The sequence below is a fragment of the Montipora foliosa genome, chromosome 5 (genome assembly GCF_036669935.1).
Source record: "Montipora foliosa isolate CH-2021 chromosome 5, ASM3666993v2, whole genome shotgun sequence".
Taxonomy (NCBI): domain Eukaryota; kingdom Metazoa; phylum Cnidaria; class Anthozoa; order Scleractinia; family Acroporidae; genus Montipora; species Montipora foliosa.
Window position 1 is genome coordinate 19644196 of NC_090873.1, and position 20000 is coordinate 19664195.

The following is a 20000-nucleotide window of genomic DNA, read 5'->3' on the forward strand; positions in this document are numbered from 1 at the left end:
GAACATACCTGCCGCTGTGCATCACTGCATACAGCGTTTATTAAAAGGCTCTTTCATCCATTGTTTATGAAAACTAGACAGAAGAAATCAAAACTATGATTAACAAAAGAGCAAACGCGTTTCATAAACGCAATATCAAAGGCATTAACGCGTTTGCATAAACGCAAAAAACGTGCGTGTGTTTTGCTTGTGCGTTGGTTGGTTATCTCTGGACTTATCCCTATCTGATGACCCCCTGACTCTGAAGTTTACTTCCGCTAAAATATTTTTTTAAATTGAAATTAAAATATCTGTCATACACAAAACTACACTCACCTGGATCAAATGTAAAATGTCATTCCTGGGTTAATCCGTTTTAACTATTATTATAAATAGGTTTACCTGTAAGTAAATAAACTTTTTATGCTAACCTCTTTTGCAATAGTTGCTTTGGGGACAGTCAACTTCATTTCCCGTGGTATAACTGGTTGACATGATGTGGGTCTATCTTTAACTGGGGGCCCATTTCTTGAACCAGCTCGAAGAAAAGTAGCAGAATTTGACCTCTGTGGTGGGGCTGGTGGTGCCTGATTATAGACATGGAATTACATTGTATTTTTTAAAATACATTGAACCACACTTTTGAATTTAAGGAAGCAATTTTGATGCTTCAAACATCATCATCATCAGCCGTAGTGACAATATACTGTATAAAGTTATACACGTAGTCACTATGGCCGATGATGATGATGATGTTGTGAAACATCAAAACATGTTCCTTAAAAAATTCAAAAGTGTGGTAATTTGTATTTTTAGTATAATATTTGTAACACTTGTGCTATCAACACCATTTGGAAAAGACATGAAATTGTTAACACAACAATAGCGTTAATCAGTAAAAGATGGAAATGCTTCTTTGTACGTAATAAGGTATTACATGTACATGTATACCTGAACCCTGTAATATTCAACATGATTTGTTTCAGCAAAATGTTAAAAAACATTAGCGTACAGTTATACATGTACATGTAGCTGAAACTGTTATTGAAAAGATCTATGACGTTGACTCAGAAATAACAGACTAAGAAAAGAGAGAATTTTACCTGTATGCATTATTTTTGCTTAGCTACTGTAAAATGATTTTCATGCTGTGTGCAAAAATTCTAAAGATGATGATATTTAACCCATTGACTCTTAGGGGTCAGTCTTAGTAAATTTTACTCTGTCAAACAACAGATGATCTTACTCGTCAGTTGGGGCAGTTCAGGCAACAATGGGCAAAGAATCACAAAAATAAATGCCAGGCCAAATGAATTTTGTGATTTCGTATACTAAAATCAATGCAAGTCACTAATTCTCCGGTACTCAACAAAATGCACCATATTTCGTATGCTAAAATAAATGCAAGTCACTAATTCTCCGGTACTCAACAAAATGCACCATATTTCATACACTAAAATCAATGCAAGTCAATAATTCTCCAGAACTCAAAAATGCATCATACATGCCTTCACATCTTGAGCCACTTTAGAATCCACATGATCAAACTTTCCAGGTTTATACACTGCTTTGACTGGTTCATTTGTGTTTGCTTCCTTTTGCTTTTCTCGATTGGCTTTCTGCATTTCCTTAATGCGATGCACATTTTCTTTGGCAAAATTCTTTGGTTGGGCAGAAGCTGAGAGTAACACAAAAGGATACAAAAAATTGAGTTTTGATTTCTAACTAGAACAGATGCTACTATTAAACTACTATAGATGGTACGGCTGTAGCAATGGTGTAACAATGTTACACTATTCCTGACTTCAACCCTTGTCCATGGACTGCCTACAGCTGTATCACCACTACAGATCATCTATAGTTTTTTATAGGTAGCCGCTGCGCACCGCAAAGTTGTTTGTGGCTGATTTCGGTAGGTGTTCCCTATTTGTCCGGATTACTTTTGCACAACTGATATATTCGCCAAAACTCTGATGTAAACATGATTGTGCAGATGTATTTGCCATTTTATCTTCTTCAAAGCTATTCCAAGTGTAAGGTTTTTCACATTGAAGTCGGTTAAATTCTTTCTAAAAATTTTGCTTGAATACTCAATTACCATTTTAATTTGGTTATTTGCTCGAAGATATTTCAATATTTTGCGTAAACAATCATTGTTGCTCGCACTGACCATCAATCAAAAATTTACCTGGCTGGCGAACGTGCGGTAAATTTACCCGACATATTCACAGTTTACTAGTGATATGATTTTTTAATTTCCTACCATAAATTTCTTCAAAGCAAAGTGACAAGACATAAATGATTTGCATGCAGCCAGCTTGGCGACTTTTCAACTAATCTTTGTTAGTTCCTTTTCCTTTTGACCTGATTACACCTAGAGATTTTTCAGCCAAAGACTGAAAAATGCTGGGAATTTTTTTCATTTTGGGGCTACAAGTACAGTACATGATTGTTCATTCATCTTGGGTTATATTTAATATGCGGTTGAATTTTTTCCCAGTAATCATCTGGGGTTGAGAGGTTTCACTATTTTATTTACTTGCCATCAGTGTAAAATGCAGACTAAGGTTGTAATGTAACTGTTAAAAAAGCCCAAACCCTTTAGAAGTGCTAACCTTAGGCCTAATTAGGCAAAAGAATGTTTAGGCTTTAACATGTAACTAAAGCACTTCTAAAGGGTTTTTTTCAACAGTGACATTATCACCTTAGTCTGTATTTTTAATACACTGACCAGAATACTTGTGTGTCATTTGTCTGTTTATTATACCCCTGGCAGGAATTGAAATTATCTTTATAATTTAAAATACATTTCATCCCACACAAAGGGGATAATTCAACCATGGTAATAACAACTATTGACTCCACGTAATAAGCCTCAGGCTTCCATGTTTAGGAACCAATCAGTTATAAGGATAGAATGTATAGGGGCTCTGGGACTTAAGCCAGTAGAGAAAATAATTTTCAAAGGGGTGACCTTCACTTCCAGAGGAAGCAATAGTAGCTGAAACCTTAAGAGGTACATGTAAATGTACAACAGTAGGTTAACAACAGTATAATTTTGATATGATAGATATGTTTGGCAAGCAGATATACAAATTTAAGTATTGATTTTAATTTTGGATAAGTTTGAGTTACCCCACTGAAAATACCTTTAGAAGCTCTATGCTTTTAATTGAGAAAACATTAATCAATTTCCAATTCAATCAACCTGCTTGCCTTTAACCCTGTTGAAAAACGTTAGAGGATCATTGAGGATCTTCAATGATCCTTAAAGATCGTCCAGGACCTGCAAAAGACCTTTGAAGATGAGGATCTTTGAAAGTTCTTTAAAGATCTTCAATTGCAATTAGGAGTTGTAAAGATACCCAAAGAGCCAGTGAGGATCCTGTGAGGATCTTGCAAAGATCCTCGTGAGAATAAGTTTCAAAATCTTCTTTTAGGATCTTCCAAGGATCTTTTAACTGATCTTGAAAAGATCTTTATTAAGATCTTTGAAGATCCTTGATAAATCCTCTACTAATCTTTAAGGATCTTTCAAGGATCTTTGGAAAGATCTTTGTAATCTAATCAAAAAGATCTTTCAAAGATCTTCATGACATCCTTGAGGAACTTCACAGATCTTGATAAAGATCTTTTCAAGAACAGTCAAAGGATCTTTTTAGGATCCTTGAAAGATACTTAAACAATTCTCGAGGATCTTTTAGGGTCTTTATAAAGATCCTTTGAGAATCAATCAAAGGATCTCCTTTGGATCCATGAAAGATCCTCAAGGAATTCTTGAGGACCTTAAAGACCTAAGACATGTTTGGGGGATCTCAGTAATTACAATAAATTAGTTACATATACCACTGAATCTTGGAAGGGGGTTCTTGAACACCAAAATTAATGTTAGGATTTTAAAGGGATTCATCTTAAAGATGTTTTAAGATTTTTTTTAAAAGATTTTTTTTTGGGAGTCTTCAAAAGCTTTAGGGAGAACCTGTTGATGCCTCAATCAAATAATGTCTTGTTCCTTTTTTATCTCAAGAAGTTATAAAAGGTTGTAAAGAAGTTATAAAAGGAGTAAAGGAGTTCATTTATACAAATTATTAGAAAAACCAGTGAAACAAAAACCTGATTGCCTTACATTGCACTGTACCTTATTAGATTTTATCACTATATTCTGACAAAAGAACCATTTTATTAAAATTTTATTAAATAACAATGCGTTAAGTGACAAGAACCGGAACGCAAAACTTAACTAAAGAAAGTGCTATTGCTCTTGTTTATACAAGAATCATTACTTCATCGTCTAGCCAAAAAATGCATCAAATACAAATACCGGTAAACCAATGGTGTGTTCTCTGAGAGATTGTTTACATTCACTAACTTAAACTGAAGTTAAAATTAAGTTGCATGTCCAGTCTGAAAACAATGTATCCTGAGAGTCAGAACTGGAATGTCAACAACAACACACTTAAACACTCCATTGGTAGAAGGGTGTTGAAGTGGATACCCACATGTACACATTGCGTACAGTTGAACCTCAATTATCCTGACTCGTGAGGACTGAGCTACATGTATTATAAAGAGTGCGGATAATCGAGAGCCTGTCTGAATAATCAAAAAAAGAATATGAACGAGCCAAAAACAAAAGTGAATAAGTTAGAGAAGAGTAACATTCAATCATGCAGGAATAAAACAAGTCTTTACAATTAAAGTTATCCAAAAACGTTTTAAAATTGGTTGAAAATGCTGAAGTAAACCAGTTTGTTTCGAGCTGCTAAAGCATGTGCATGTTGCAAATTCTTCGAAGCTGTACAAGTGTAATAGTGTCAACAATGTCTTGTCTTTCTATCCCTGTCAAATGCTTCTTAAATGTCAACCCAACATCTTGCAACATTGTTGGGCAAAACATGTTGCATACATTTGGCCACCCTGTTGCGATATGTTGCAAGATCTAAGCGTTGCCCCATGGTTGGGATTTGACATGCCATCTTCGAACACTGAGAGAACCTGGAGATGAGTTATCCGCAATCTTGATTTTGACTGGACTCCTCTGGTTATCCTGATTTTTCTGGACACAATGGGTGAAAATCTGTCTACATGTACTTTTGTCTTTTTGTAAATATGGACGATCATTTCTTTCAGCTTTTGCTGGGCTGGGGTGTTCACAAGTATAGGAATGTTTCTTTCTAACTTTTTTTTTCATGATTGTCATGAATGTTCCACTCTATCATTGTGCATGCTTGATTGATTTGAAAGCTGGTTAATATTGTTCATGTTGTTTTGCTCAATTTTAGGTTCTTGTTCAGTATTGAGTTCTAGTTCAGATAAAGCTTGTGGAAATCTGATTTATCATTATTCATTAATCTTAGAGTCTTTATATTTTTTATATCATATATCGCATTTTTACATATGTACATAATTTATATTTAACTGTGGGATGATAAGTGTAATTTAGCTATGCAACAAAACTCATTCATAAACTTATTATTATTATTATTATTATTATTATTATTACTGTGGGCAGCGGAAGGGTTTCATGATACACAACGACTTCCATCAGCTGTTAAAAGGGAATTTGAAATTGACAGTGAAGAAACATTGGTGTTCCAAGAATGTGAATCTGATGAAAAAAAGTTACTCCAGGGCAGGAAATTCAATGTGATGTTCCAAAGGAGCCCGGGAGTGGGGAAATTTGACAGTCTTTAGGAGGGAAATTTGATGCTTCACAGAGCTTCCATGAAAATAACTCAGATTGTGAAAGGGTCCATGCAATTTCGTCCCTAGAGTTCACTTTTCTTTTGGTCAGCACCAACAACACAGACTCTGGCCACTTCTTCAGCAGCAAGTCCGCAAATCACAGACTTCCAACTCTTCTAAGCATGCTCAGAAATTTGAAACCAGAGGTTTCAATAGAAGGCGGCTACCGGTGATAGACCGGGTACTTTGGTCCACCCCACCACCTACTTTGCACAGTTTTTTCCCAAGAAAAAAAATTGTCTACATATTCAAACAATCATAACGAAAATCGCGTACATCGCGTATTTAGAGGTAAGTGCTCAATTTACATGACATTCTGCCTATAATGTATTTAAATACTAATAAACCAGCAATTTCTTTCAGTAATGACTAAGATTGTAGTGTTTTATTGCCTAATTTCCATTGCCTTTTAGAGGGAAACAACTTTTGGAAAATGCTGGAAATGGCATTTCCAAGCTTGTAGATTTCAAAATTTTCTGGGGGAGCATGCTCCCAGACCACCCTAAAGCTGTAAAGGCTCATGCCTTTGGCCCTTCAGATTTCACAGCCATCTACTTTACTTCCCCATCCACTAACTGCAAAACTTACTGAAAGCACTGGAACCAACAGTGGTTGTCAATGGTTACAAAAATAGACCTTCACAACGACTGCAATAAAATTGGAAGTGGCCAGAGTCTGTGTTCTTGGTGGAGCTGACCAAAAGATAAGCGGACTCAACGAAATTGGAGTCCATGGAAAAGGGGGTACCGGTCGATGGTCGGTACCGGTCGGTTTTTAGTGGTCACCAATTCATTAAATTAATAGCAGTTTCATAAATTTTACACAGTGGAATTTGTAAAACATATACATGTATTAAATAGTAGTAGCCTTTTATATGTACATGTATACAGTAAATGCTTCAAAACTTGCAGATTGCCAGACTAAATTACGTACTAGACTGTCAACACGGGGACGAATATGTACGATTAAAGGTCAGGGTTTTTAAAAGTAACGAAAATTTATCAACTAATCAACTTACACGGTCTTGATCCAATGTAGCAAGGTCTTGCTTGAGGATTAAACAACTGTGCAAGCGTTCGCTGGTTTCTGATCGCATTTGAAAGAGCCTCGGGCTTGACTCTCGCTTTTGGCAAACTTTCTGCAAACACAGGACTATATCGCCCAGCACTGGAAGGCCTTCTTGTATCGAATCCCGGATCGGAAGGTATTGTCCAAGTTGACAACATTTTACGCTTCTTTTCTCGATCTGCGTAAACGTCACCTTAATAATCAATCAACCTCCGATGGTACATCTACTCTTATAAAAAGTCGTTCAAGAGGCATCCTTCCTTTCACTTTAGAGGCAAATTTTTTAGTATATTAAACTAGATGTCTTCAAGATTCGCGCTTATTTATCAGCGTACGACTCAGTTTCCGTTGGTATGTCTTGGCATGCAACAAAGACAAGCAATCCCACAAGGCAACGGGCGTAACTGTACCGCTGACCAGGAAAAACGCCGAATGAAGTGATAGACTCACTAACTCATTGTTGTGACTGTTGTACCCAATTCAAATCTCTCGGGGTTAAGGTACGTTCTTTGTGTGTTGCATTTGCATGACAATGTAGTATTTTCATATTTAAATGATATGGCAATACTTGGAACAAAACTTTTTATTCCCAAAAGATTTGAATTGGGTACAACATTGAGTTAGCCGAATCGGTCTATTGGGGAAGAGGTTAACTATCAATAGAGTTATTTCAGTAGAGTTATGACTAAGAGTTAGAGTTAACGACTGCCAAAATCCTGAATTCAAGATTTTGGAAGTCCAAAATCTTGAATTCCAAAATCTTGAATTCAGGATTTGGCAGTCCAAAATCTTGAATTCAGGATTTTGGAAACTTAACTCTAACTCTACGACATAACTATGAAAATAACTCTAAGAATAGCTGCCCCCATTGGGGAAATTGCCTAATGAAGCGGCTACGTAATTCTTTAATTTTACTTTTCTGATGATTGTTTTCTTGTTAAGGATTGACAGAATCACCACGGGCGCCCCAAGCTTAGTGTGAGCATGGCCGACAAAAATATAAGGATTTGTATGGGAATCCCGATAAAATGCTTTCATAAGAAGACAATTATATGAAAAAATTCTCAATTAAACAGCCTAACCTTATTACCAACGTGGGTAACTTCCTTCCTGTGTGGTTATTTTCCAGATCCGACACGATTTGAGCCATTTCTCAATTTCGTGGTTGTCAACAGTATAACAAAATCCGTCGCTTATGCTCACGCAAATAGACCAATTTCGATATATTAAAATTCAGTCCAAAACAAAAGGCATCATCTCGAGGCTCTGGGGAATAAACTCATACAATTCCTTATACATTTATTCCCCAGAGCCTCGAGATGATGTCTTTTGTTCAGGACCGAAACTGGTCTATTTGCAGACGGCACCACAGATAGCCAAGCTCGAAAGGATCTGTACTAAATAGTAGAAATATAAGGATTTGTATGGGGAAAACGGTTTTTCTCAAAATTCAAAAACATATTTACGATTTAAAATTAACAAATAGCTTACCTTTCCTCAGTCTTGTGCTGGTACTGTTTCTGGGTCGATTAAGAGCGATTTAGGTGGTTTTTGGTTCCTCTTCTTTCCCTCTTTATTTTGACCCATTTCAGTTATTCCCAATTTGTCCTGTGAGAGAAACAAACCTTTCAAATGCAAAACAATCTTATTGTTTTGTCCTCTAGATTGCGATTTAACTGAAAGGAGTCTATCATTGTTTGTTTGTTTGTTATTTATTTGATTGAGCAGGTTGAAGTTTTGGCAGCTATTCACAGAGGACAGCCACAACACCAGGAACTTCATTCCCTACTCTTCGAAGGAAAAGGGCCACGAATTCGCTCCCAAGTCTTCAATCTCGTCGAAATTCCACGTAGATCACGGACGATACCTCCGCTATCCATTCGTATTCTTCATTCGAGCCACTTCTACACTGAGAAGGAATTAAGGGGTCGCCAAACTCTGCAAACATTTGCATCGAAAGTAATCGAATTCGGCTTTATTCGAAACCCGCGTTACGCAAACCATAGTTAGCTACCAACTATGCCCAAACGATGAAGTGATACATGAAATGGATCATATATATGAACTGCGGATATGAAATCAAGTGAAGCTATGATCCTCGCAGTTATGAACACAATTTTTGCAATTGCGTAAAGAAGCCTGAAAAATTCAGGACTTCAACGGGGTTTGGACCCGTGACCTCGCGATACCGGTGCGACGCTCTAATCAACTGAGCTATGAAGCTCAGTTGTTACCGATTCCGGTGCGATGCTCTAACCATGAAGCTCAGTTGGTTACAGCGTCGCACCAGTATCGCGAGGTCACTAGTTCAAACCCCGTTGAAGTCCTGAATTTTTCAGGCTTCTTTACGCAAATGCAAAAATTGCTTTCATAACTTCGAGGATCATACAGTTCACTTGATTATGCCTAAACCGTTGAAGGACTAAAATCGGTCACCATTGTGTCCATCGACCAATCGCGGGTCGCTGAGGGTTCTTCAAACGATTTGGGCAACGCGGGTGGTGCATGAATAAAGCCGAATTTGATGGCGTTCGAAGCTATTTTTTGCAGTGTTTGGCGGCTCTTAATTTCTTCTCAGTGTACAAGCGGCTCGAATGAAGAAGACGAATGAGAAGCGGAGGTATCGTCTGTGATCTACATGGAATTTCGAGGCGATCGAAGACTTGGGAGCAAATTTATGGCCCTTTTCCTTCGATGATGCCGTTCAGCGGCTTCGTCTCGGAGCCCAACCTTGCGAAAGAATTTAGAGGGAAAAAAAGTGGAACCAAAAACCATCTAAATCGGTCTTAATCGACCCAGAAACTGTACCAGAGAAAAAGAAAACACGCGACTGAAGCAAGATAAGCTATTTTCTTTACTTTAAATCGTAAAATATATCTTCGAATTTTGAGAAAAAGCTTTTTCTGCATACAAATCCTTATATTTCTACTCTGATTTGCATAATATAGTACATATATATCGAGCTTAGGAAGGCACACGGCAAGCATGTCGACGACTCCTCTTTAATGTACAATCTCTTATCGAGATATGTATTCTCGAGTTACTTGAAGTTTTCAACTCAGTCAGTGTTCTCTTTTAATTTATTCACACCCTCAGTTTCGTATTTAATGTCCTGAAAACCTTTACCGTTAGTTGTAATGACTTTCTTCTTTCCATTGTTGAACTTGATTGAGATTCCCTTATTTCTTAGAAATTTGCAATGTCATTGGAAAAATGAACTAGACAAACTAAATTCAAAATTTGCATTTCCTTATAGTTTTCAGAGATCGGAATTACGGCTGCATTTGCGACGGAATTCCTGTCCACGGATGTGTAACCATTTATTGGCAACTGAAAGAGAAAAAGGAAAGTATCCAAAGTCATCAGATTATGTCATTGCCTTAAAATAAATAAGAACACTTCACAGAAAGCGATGAAGAGCTGCTCTGCTATTCACAACAAAGGAGAGAGCCCAATACCTCGTTTTCAGGGTCTCTCTTCTTCCATTCCCCTGGAGCTTGGAGCGGGAGAGAGGAAGTGAAGAAGAGAGACCCTGGGAACGAGGTTGACGATGGCCGTAGGAGTTCATGGGGAAATGGCAGATTTGGAATTCAAACTAAGAAGTCGAGAGTGCTTACCTATGTGCTCAGCACATAAGTGAAACAACACTTAGCGGGAAAGCTGTTTTAAATAAGGACGATCTACGAAAATGATAACTTTAAGTGAATATGGGAGTTGTACGCCTTGGGGCCATGGGCTCCTTCATAAACGAAGCGATCATGAGAGGAATAACCGCATCCTGCCCGTACTTCACTGAATTCTCTAGTTTGTCATTATATCTTTTTGAGCGTTTGCAGGTCGACGCTAGTTGAGTGCGGGTCGCTTACTGCAGCTTAAGTTATATCAGACACCAATCAACTGACTCACCCCATTTATTTCCGCAAAGGACTGGGCAAGCAGCATGCTCCGTTTCATAGTCTCCCTTTCCCGAACGCTTTAAGTTGTACCAGAACACAGCATCACCCTACAAGTATGTGGATATGAAAGTGACCCTACAATAGGTTATAAACTGTTTCAAAAATGACATGACAGAAAAAGGAACATTCGTAAAACTTGTAGCAACTCGCATTTGTGGACATGAGTTGTTATTTCAGTGAAGAAATCGGAACAAGGTAACCGTGAAAACCATGAAACTGAAATGAAAAACTTGTTGCTGAGTGTAGGATTAGCCAGATTCTGTTCAAAAATTGTTGGAAATTTAAACTTGCAACAATTATATATCCTCAAGAGTTGTTCAAAAGTTGCTGAAAATTTGAAAGGTTGCTGTCAAAATTTAAATTTTGTTCGTCGTCATAACGGTTTTTAATCACTTATTTCTTCCTTGCTTTTGAACCACCAAATGGTGGCAAGTGCTTTAAATTAATTGCAAAAACATATATATGATAAAAAGATAAACAGCTTTCCACGATGGGGGATCCGAAAAAGATGCTATGAAGTTGCTCAAAATCGTAAAGGTTTCGCAAAATTAAAGTTATCAAACAGAACCTCCGAGCCTTGCTGTGTGCATTTCTACCTTCATTAATCCATCATTAATTCCTGGATATCAGTGCTAAAGTATAGGACACTTAATCAAACTGTCCTACGTCCTATTGGACTCTGGTTCAGCATTTTTATCCCGTTACGTGAATTTTTTGGCAGAATCATATGTAGGGTCAATGTCGCAGGACTGGTCCGCGATCCAAGCCCAGTTAAACGAAATGAGGAAAAAACGTTTCTACGGCCATTGTTACTTACCATTGTGGGGCTAACAAATGTTTTCGCTCGCGTAAATACTGTGTAACCTCCTCTGCTGACATCATTTAACTAACAAACAAAGACAAAGCACCACTTTCAGTATTTCACTTCCGAAGGGGCCCAAAAAAAGAAAGAGATATCAAAACCGATGCTATTGAAAAGCCTCCCAAGAAGCCTCCCTCCTCTTGCGCGCGTACTCTCTCCCAAGTTCCTCCTTTTAGCGAAAGATGAGATAAATGACACGACATAGCATCATATCTCGTGATCACACCCTCCTAAGTCCAATCTGAAGATACATGTTCGCTTTCTTTCCCAAGATTTCTAATTGAATTACGAAGCTATAAAGAAGCTATAAAGAGAGCGGCATCAAATGAAGTTTTATTTTTTTGTAATACAAGCACTTTTTTCTGTACAGAATAATTAGAGATAATGTGAATCCGATGAATGGTCTTACATAAATAAGAACTGTGGCAATGCGGTTTCCGTTGGGCGATATATCCAACGGTGAGCCAGGATCCTGGAAATATTGAAAATTTAATTAGTAGATTAGGACTTTTCACGACAAGTAGTAGGCAAACAAGATTTAAACCTTAAGTACTGAATTAGCCTCCGTAGCTGACGGTATTGTTGGAGAGGCAAATAAACAAGCAGCGACGCCACGCGGAGAATGTGGAGAGGCGCTGTAAAATACAGCGCCGCTCTCCATTCTCTGAGCTTCGCCACTCATTTATTTGCCTCTCGCGCCAACAATACTGCCAGCTACACAGGTTAGTACTGAATCAATCGATCAACCTCCCTTAAAAGGATTACTTTCTTGGCCTCCCGTCCAGCTAATGCAAGCCGGGTGCTAACAAGAGAGTTGTAAGCATTGATTCTGCACGAGTTGTACCGGTTTTATTTAAATAAAATATTTGGTCATTTGGAGGCGACGATATTGTAAATCAAAACTGAGCGGCTTTATTTGCATTCCTGATAAAACTCATTGATTTAAAAAGAAGTTGCTTTCGTCGAAATCAAGAACGGAAACTTGAATTCGTTAGCCTGCGTAATTGGCGGGATATTTTATCGCTGCTTTTTTTTTAAGTCGCTGGTAACTCCGTTGTATTTTGGCCGCGAGTGGCATGCTGACTAGAGGTCTTTCACCACAACGGAGGGCGTGTTTAAATAATCCCGTGATAAAATGTCCCGCAAACCACGCAGGCTATTAATTCGTCAGTAACAAATTTACTTATTTACTTACTCCAAAATCCAGGTGATATTCATATTGTCCTGCCATCCCATAATTGGCAATCTGTTTGTGAACAAGAATAGAAACACGAAGGGAAGACGGGTTGGGTTTTTTTGCCTGCTTGGCTATGTCCAGCCAAGATTCAATAGGTTAAGCCATAAATCGTGGTGATTCATACCGATAACAGAAAAATAGCTTAGCTAAATATGCTGATAAATTTGAATGACGGTGTACCAAGATCTTTAGCTTTTTGTTGAATCTGCTGAAATATCTCGAATTATTGAATTAATAATCCATTAGTCAACGAAATGTGAACACTAAACTTTTGAAAGGTTGGTTATGACCGGAATACAACACACTACAGCTTACAAATATGGAAATGAGCTGTAGCACTGAATGTACCTGCAAAGGCTCTGCGGTGCTCATATCCAGGCCCGTCACGGCTCCAATACGACGGTTCACTTTTGCGATGAGTTCATCGTCCGTATTCTCAAGCCAAGCACTGCAGTACCAATAAAATTGAGTTAAACTCTGCCGGGTCATATCAACAACCTCAGCTTCAAGTACTAGTCTTTCCCTCCTTCCTAGTGGACAAGCTGCGTGCGTTTGTTCATAGCTTTGAAATATTCAAACTTTTCGGACGTATTTCAGGTGCTTTAACTGACCTTCGGTATCTTTAAATAGAAAGAGTATCCAAAAATGAAACTAAGCAGGCATATTGGTTTTTCTGCTCTGGAAAACATGTTAAAAACAGCTTTTCTGCGAAAGCGGGTCGTTAGTATCTGATGTTGGAGCTTTTAGCTAAAGAGAGTTAGACCCACGTTTTAGCTCAACGGCATACTGCATGTTATGAACCATCACCTCTGCGATTGTGCCGTATTTGAACTGCCACGGTTTCAGTGGATGTCAACCTGACCCAAGGGCCGGTTTATCTCCAAGTACTATGCTACGGGTTTCCTTCCTCATCAAAAAACGATTCCCGGCTAAGTATATCTGGCTCAGACTAGTGCAATTAGCTGGGATCTGGAATACTATTCATAGACCGTATAGCTGCTGGCAGTGCGGATGGTTTCGATCCGATCTCGTTGAGATGCGGACTTAGCAATTCAGTCTCTAAGGCTTGGTTCAGACGCCGTACTTCACATGAGCCGAATCGAATTCATTGAATTAAGTTTATGTGAAGTACGGCGACTGAATCAATTAAGAACGACCGGTCTAATTCGGCTACGCAATTTGTCCCGTGCCTGGCTTAGCCGGGAACGATTACGGCTGTGGAGCGGCTTTGACGCAGACGTCGTACTTCACATGAGCAGAATCAAAGGCAGAAATTATTACAACTTTGCAATTTTCTTCAGTCATAGTAACATAACATAACATAACATAAACATGGCAGACAAGCTTGTGGGGTTATGTTATGTTATGTTAAGCGTATGTGCTCACAGGTTCCAACAGAAACTTTGTTCACTTTTGTTTAACGAATTTTTCATGTACCATGTCTCCACAAAGTTTACCGCACAACCTGTAAGGAACAAGATTTCAAGGGAAATTATTTATGCCCCTTGAGCACACTTTCAGTCTTTATGGAGCACTCTGAATGTGATCAACTAATAAAACTAAAAAGCCATTGTCATTTTTGCTACCGCACACGGGGGATATGAGATCAAATTCTTTTAAATTTAATCCTATCTAGTTTGCAATATATTGTGTTTGTATATATTATTGTTTCTTGTGAAATCATCATTCTGCAACCAGCCAATTAAGGAACGTTCATTTGCAAAGCCAGGGAGATCGAAGTAAGACCAGAGTTTCTTCTGGAAAATTATCTCGTTATACCCCTAATTATTTTAGCCTATCTTTAGCATTTTCTTGATAAATGTAGCTGCCACGCGTTAAGTGTGCCATTTACCAAAAACGTGTGATGTATGTCTCTAGATAAAATCAACAGCCTGATGTCACAGTAAATGAGTCATTTAGTTGAATGGGTGGATACTCGTGTAATGACTACCTTTTGCTTACTCTGTAATCTGCATTTTCAAGTTCACCAGTTTGTTTGTTGAATACAGTTGCTCTTTTCAGCTGTCAGGGCAACAAAGAAGGCAAAGAACATTATTAACGCTGGGAGTGTTAAGTTGCATGCTCCAAATTTTGACTTCAGCCATTTAGCCATTGTTTTCTTATTCCAGCAGTATACCACATTGATATATTTTTCGCAATGCCTATGAACCATTTCTACTGTAACCCACCGTTGGTGGCTTGGTGACCTCGCCTATGGGAAGGAAAAGAGGTTGAAGTTGCGGATTCCGACCAAATCGTGTTTCTGACACTGACAACAACATGACAACATCAGATCTCACGAAAAGAAACCTAATCTAGCCTCAAATGCATCCAAGTATTACAGAGGATGAAAAGAAGATCAGAAGGATAACCAATGCGGCGTATAGAACTCTTATAAAAGTGCATGTTTACGGATAACCGTGATATACATTCAGTTTATGCAAGAGCCTATGGCTATAAGGGCAGAGAACTAGTACAAATTCAACGTCAACTTCACTTGGTCTTTTGAGGAGAGTTATCTTTGATTCCTATTCTGCTTTTCTGCGTAAACTCAAACTTTTGCACCTAAGACGTAATCATATCATTTGCAAAGTGACTGGCAATATTGGCAATAAGTGTTACGGAAAAATATGAAACGTTCATATCATTAAACTGTGGAAATCTCCAACTCTCATGTAATATTGCGGATAATATATAGCGAGGGGGGCCGTTCTATATAAATCTATAAGAGAGATTAAATTATGTGGGTTGTGATCGTCAAGTCGTGAATTCCGGCCTGATTTGTAAGACCATATACCACACAAGTGAATAGTGCTTTCCTCGGGTTGTGATTGGCTACTGAGCTCGGAGGTGAATTGCAAGTACTATTCATCCCCGAGTAAAAAGAGAAAAAAAAGGCTTCCCGTTTTGCTTGGGTTACCGAGGAGCAAAGTTTATCGATAAACTCGGCTGATTTTTCAGCATGTGTGGTATATACTGAAACAATTATTCTCTTCAGTGTGGTGGATATTTTCCTCTACTTCGGTGAGTAATTGTTAAGTATACAACATACCTTTGGTGTTGCAACAGCCTTGATCTGTTCAGCCTCCCGAGAACTGACAAAATCTCTGAAAACAAATAGCCGTGGCTTCCGCCAGACCATCTCGACTTTGATTGGTCTGAGCAAGAGCATAGGATTTTTTCGTCCCTGGTACCAGCAAATTAGGTTTCCCTGAGGAGTGCTCTGATTCAAGAAGAACAAATTTGTGTGTGCATCAGGTTTTTAGCCATTTCAAGACTGTATATTGTTTAGCATTTTATCAGATAAAAAAAGACAAGGATGAAATTTCAGTGCTGTCCCCCAAATTCAAAATCAGGCTTTTAAAGCAGTGAAATCCAGCCCCGTCAGGTCAATGTATTTTGTGTCGTACATCACCGATCGAGCTTTGCGATTTCATGGTTGAGAGAAAAATAGAACGAACAATGACAACAATAGTCATTGCATCAACAATAGGAAGTGCGACACAGCCAATGAAAAAACAGTTTTCAGCAAGCTGTTCGACCATATCCGTGCATAGAATGTGTTCGCCTAGATGGATTTATTTGGTATTTTCGCAGCTTGTCTACGTCTTTGTTTCATTCATTTATCCTTTGGTTTCCGGTTTGGGTAGAAATGGTTAATCACGTTGTACCTCACGACAGCTGCTTCTTGGCCCTTCTTAAAATCATCCTGTTTCGAAATAAGGGGTATTGATATTGCGCCTTCTTGAGAGAAAACCGAAAACGATACCGCCAAGGAGCGGATATTGGTTCACGAACTCCTTTTTAGATTCGATTCCCAATGGATTCAGTTTTGGGCCACCAACATGGTTGCCGTAACGTCATTATTGAAAACGAAGATTTTATGTGGTCCCATCATTTACAAGATGCAAGATCATGCGGTGAAACTTCTTGTATCATTTCTGTAATATGAGGAACACAATAAGCGACAAAAGGGTTGAGACAATTCCCCTTTCGAGGAATGATGGACAAATTCCCCACTCTTAATGTTTCCATCTAACCCCTCACCTCTAACAATGTTGGTTTTTTTCTATAAGACTTACGTCTTCCGTTAGCAACAATGAATGGAGTAGGGGGGAGGGGGGAATGCAGGAGGAAAACGTAAGGTAATGATGAATTTTCTCGTGATAACTGCGGTCTATATAAGTGTCTCAACTAAATTGGCAGCTACAGTACCTGGCTTGTATCGCCTCTGCATAGCCTTGCATACTCCCCCCTTGTGAATTCAGCCGTGTTAATGGCTTCTTGCTTTGCATTTATTTGTTCATAGGTTTCACCTGTGCCTTGTTCAATGGTTCTTTTGTAGTGCATAACATTGTCTTTGGCTTTTTTGCTATGAGGGGCTAAAACAGAAATAAAAAATGAGCATTCAAGCCAGCCATTTGTATATATAAATAAAAATCATGCATCCAGATCTAAACTAGATCTGCGTGAATAGTCATAAAATATCTGCAAAAAGCTTAACCCATCACTATATGGTACCTGATGTAAACTCAACAGAGGAAAAAAATCCCAGATACGACCAGAAATGCACTGACGCCGATTTTAATGAACGTCACGAACATTTCTCTTACTTTTCTGCCCAACTTCAACATGACTCATTTATAGGAATACACACAATTTAACGACACAAAGAGCCCCCTATAATCTGCTCCTTAAACTGATTAAGTGGAGTTTAACAGCTGGTTTTAGAAGGAGCAAGGGTTGCACAATCGGTTAGTGCGCGGCCTTGGTGCATAAGGTCCTGAGTTCGATCCCCGGATCTCACATCCTTGTTTCGACTGAGGAAAGAGGGGGGTAAAATGAGCGCACCGTCGGCTTCCTGGGAGAGTACTCTCTAGAGAGTTAAGGAACTTCCGACGTTAAATAACGTGTACCTTTACCTTTACCCTTTACCTTATCTTAACTCACAAATAAAGCTTACCCTAACAATCACCTTATTGTTGAAAATAGATAGCAAATGCTTGCATGGCCTCAACAGGACACATCGTGTTCATATTGGATCAAAATTGATTATTTTCATTTACATACATGCTTAATTAGACGCTTTGCATAGAACAACAACTGTTAAGAATCCCAACTGGCGCCGGAGGCAAACCAGTTGTCCATTTAAAAGTGCAGCCAGGAGATTGGAACCAGGGACTACAAGGATCAAAACTAAGGACTGCATGGTTTTTAGGAAGGGTCATGATCTCGGGATGTCCAACTCTCAAGGCCACTGAGCGCCCTAACCACTGGGCCGCATCTCTTGATAGAATTGTAAAATTCTCATCAGCATAAGATGTAATATAATGGAAATTGAGAAGTGATCCTCGCACTTCAAGGCTGGATAATAGAAGCAAAGATAACGGCCTCTGACCTGTCCCAGTCCTTGTTCAAATCACCTTCAGAAGAATGCTTACTGACATCGGCTTCGATCAATAAAGTGGCGTGTTAAGATCAATTACAAATAAAATGTGTATTGCCTCTCTTGATACTGGCATGATCCATCTAGCGTTAATTGGATCTCAGGAGAGCCACACCCTTAAGTATATGCCTATATAAATCCATGTATGTATCTGAGAGTTTCAATTCGTGGTTCCATGTAAAATTAATAATGATTTCCGATGTTTGATTTTTTTCGAGCTCTTTCGTGTCTGTTTTTTTTTTCTTTTTTTTTTCCTTTTCTTTTTAATGCACACTACACTTTGTAATTATTTTAAACTCAGTGTGTTTAATTTGGCTCAAAGTCATAACTCAGCAAATAAAATACCAGTGTGTTTCTATAAAAGCAGCAATAAGGACAATAAGGCATTGGAACGGTGTAAAGCCTTGAGATGAAAGGGAGCGTTTTCTAGCTTGGGCAAAAGAAATTAAAGGGGGCGCTTGCTTCGCGTTTGTTTTCCAACTATAAGATCGAATGCATCAAGGAAGTTGCGTGTTTTTACTTTATTATCGTTAATACTGCAGTTTATCCGAGAAAAGAGACACCCACCCTGATTTAGACATTTGCAACCTAATATAGCTTAATTGACCTTCAATTCTTACCCATTTTCACTATTTCCAATGTTATATTCAGGGAACGTTCGGGATTTCCTTTCTGAAAGTAAATTTAAAAGTAATATTGCCACTACTACGTGAACCTCAAAGTTTGGAGATGGTTTCCTCCGTTTCACACCATACAAAGAAGTTGTAGATATTCTTCAAATTAATAGTTAATCGAACCTAATATACTTACTGAAAGAGTAACTTCAATTTAAAGGTATCGTTGTTCGGTGAACACATGATCGAAACTGCCCTGCACTTTGTATTAAACGGATTGATAAGACAAATGGGCCATCAACATGATTTCTTCTCTAAATTAACGATTATTGTTAATTCGTAATTTGCTTTGAATTTACTATTATATTGTATCGTTAATTTAGGACACTGTGTCCCAGGACTTGTAAAGGCAGAGAAAATAAGGAAATAAAAAAACCATATCCGTCAGGAGCCCATTACCCGGAGCTTCCATCTGTATTGTACCCTTGAGTCAACCCTGTACCGTATCTTTCTATTCTTAGAACTACTACATTTTGACGTATGTGACGTATGTGAGTGAGAACATACGTGAAGTGGTTCACATACGTCACATACGTATGTGACGTAATAAATGGCTGACCATAGGTCTCTTATGATTGGCTATTGTAAAGCCCCCCTGCGAGGTGCTTCTGAAAATAGAAAGATACGGGAAAGGATTGACTCACTTTCCGCTTCACGCCACTGAAGATCAAGACACCTCACTCTCAAAAAACATTTATTTAAGTCTACTCTCCCATAGAATATCGCTGCTGAAGAATTATTAGGCCTAAGGTAGATTAATAATTTAGGCCTAAGCTTTGATTTTATAAAATGTTTAGCTTTGTCGTGAAGTGTGGAAACTGGCCTTTTGCGGTGTTTAATGTTGTTTGTTGTCGAGTCATAATACAGCGTTATCAAATAGTGTTTAAAGTGCCCCTGTGACCAAAAAATCAATTCATATTTTTCTTTGGATTTCAAAACTATGTTAACAAAACACTAAGTGGCCCACGTTTTAAGCCTTGATTTCAAAAAGACATCTCTTTATTTTAACTGTAATTTTCCTATTTAATGGTCC

At 38.3% G+C, this 20000-nt stretch overlaps 2 protein-coding genes across 2 annotated transcripts in view; both read right to left on the minus strand.

The window, feature by feature from the left end:
* Positions 1-7168, minus strand: part of LOC138003732 (enkurin domain-containing protein 1-like) — a 24062-nt gene extending 16894 nt beyond the window's left edge. The window contains exons 1-3 of the mRNA XM_068849953.1: positions 6743-7168; positions 1488-1657; positions 411-566 (exon numbers count right to left, since the gene is read on the minus strand). Of these exons, the coding sequence (XP_068706054.1) occupies positions 411-566; positions 1488-1657; positions 6743-6950 (534 nt within the window). The 5' untranslated portion in view covers positions 6951-7168. The remainder of the gene's footprint in view (positions 1-410; positions 567-1487; positions 1658-6742) is intronic.
* Positions 7169-9854: 2686 nt separating this feature from the next.
* Positions 9855-20000, minus strand: part of LOC138003734 (prolyl 4-hydroxylase subunit alpha-1-like) — a 15477-nt gene continuing 5331 nt past the window's right edge. Inside the window, exons 4-13 of the mRNA XM_068849957.1 lie at positions 18914-18965; positions 17063-17229; positions 15900-16070; positions 14799-14869; positions 13196-13295; positions 12806-12856; positions 12020-12082; positions 11566-11634; positions 10699-10795; positions 9855-10122 (exon numbers count right to left, since the gene is read on the minus strand). Coding sequence (XP_068706058.1) covers positions 10052-10122; positions 10699-10795; positions 11566-11634; positions 12020-12082; positions 12806-12856; positions 13196-13295; positions 14799-14869; positions 15900-16070; positions 17063-17229; positions 18914-18965 — 912 coding nt within the window. The 3' untranslated portion in view covers positions 9855-10051. The remainder of the gene's footprint in view (positions 10123-10698; positions 10796-11565; positions 11635-12019; positions 12083-12805; positions 12857-13195; positions 13296-14798; positions 14870-15899; positions 16071-17062; positions 17230-18913; positions 18966-20000) is intronic.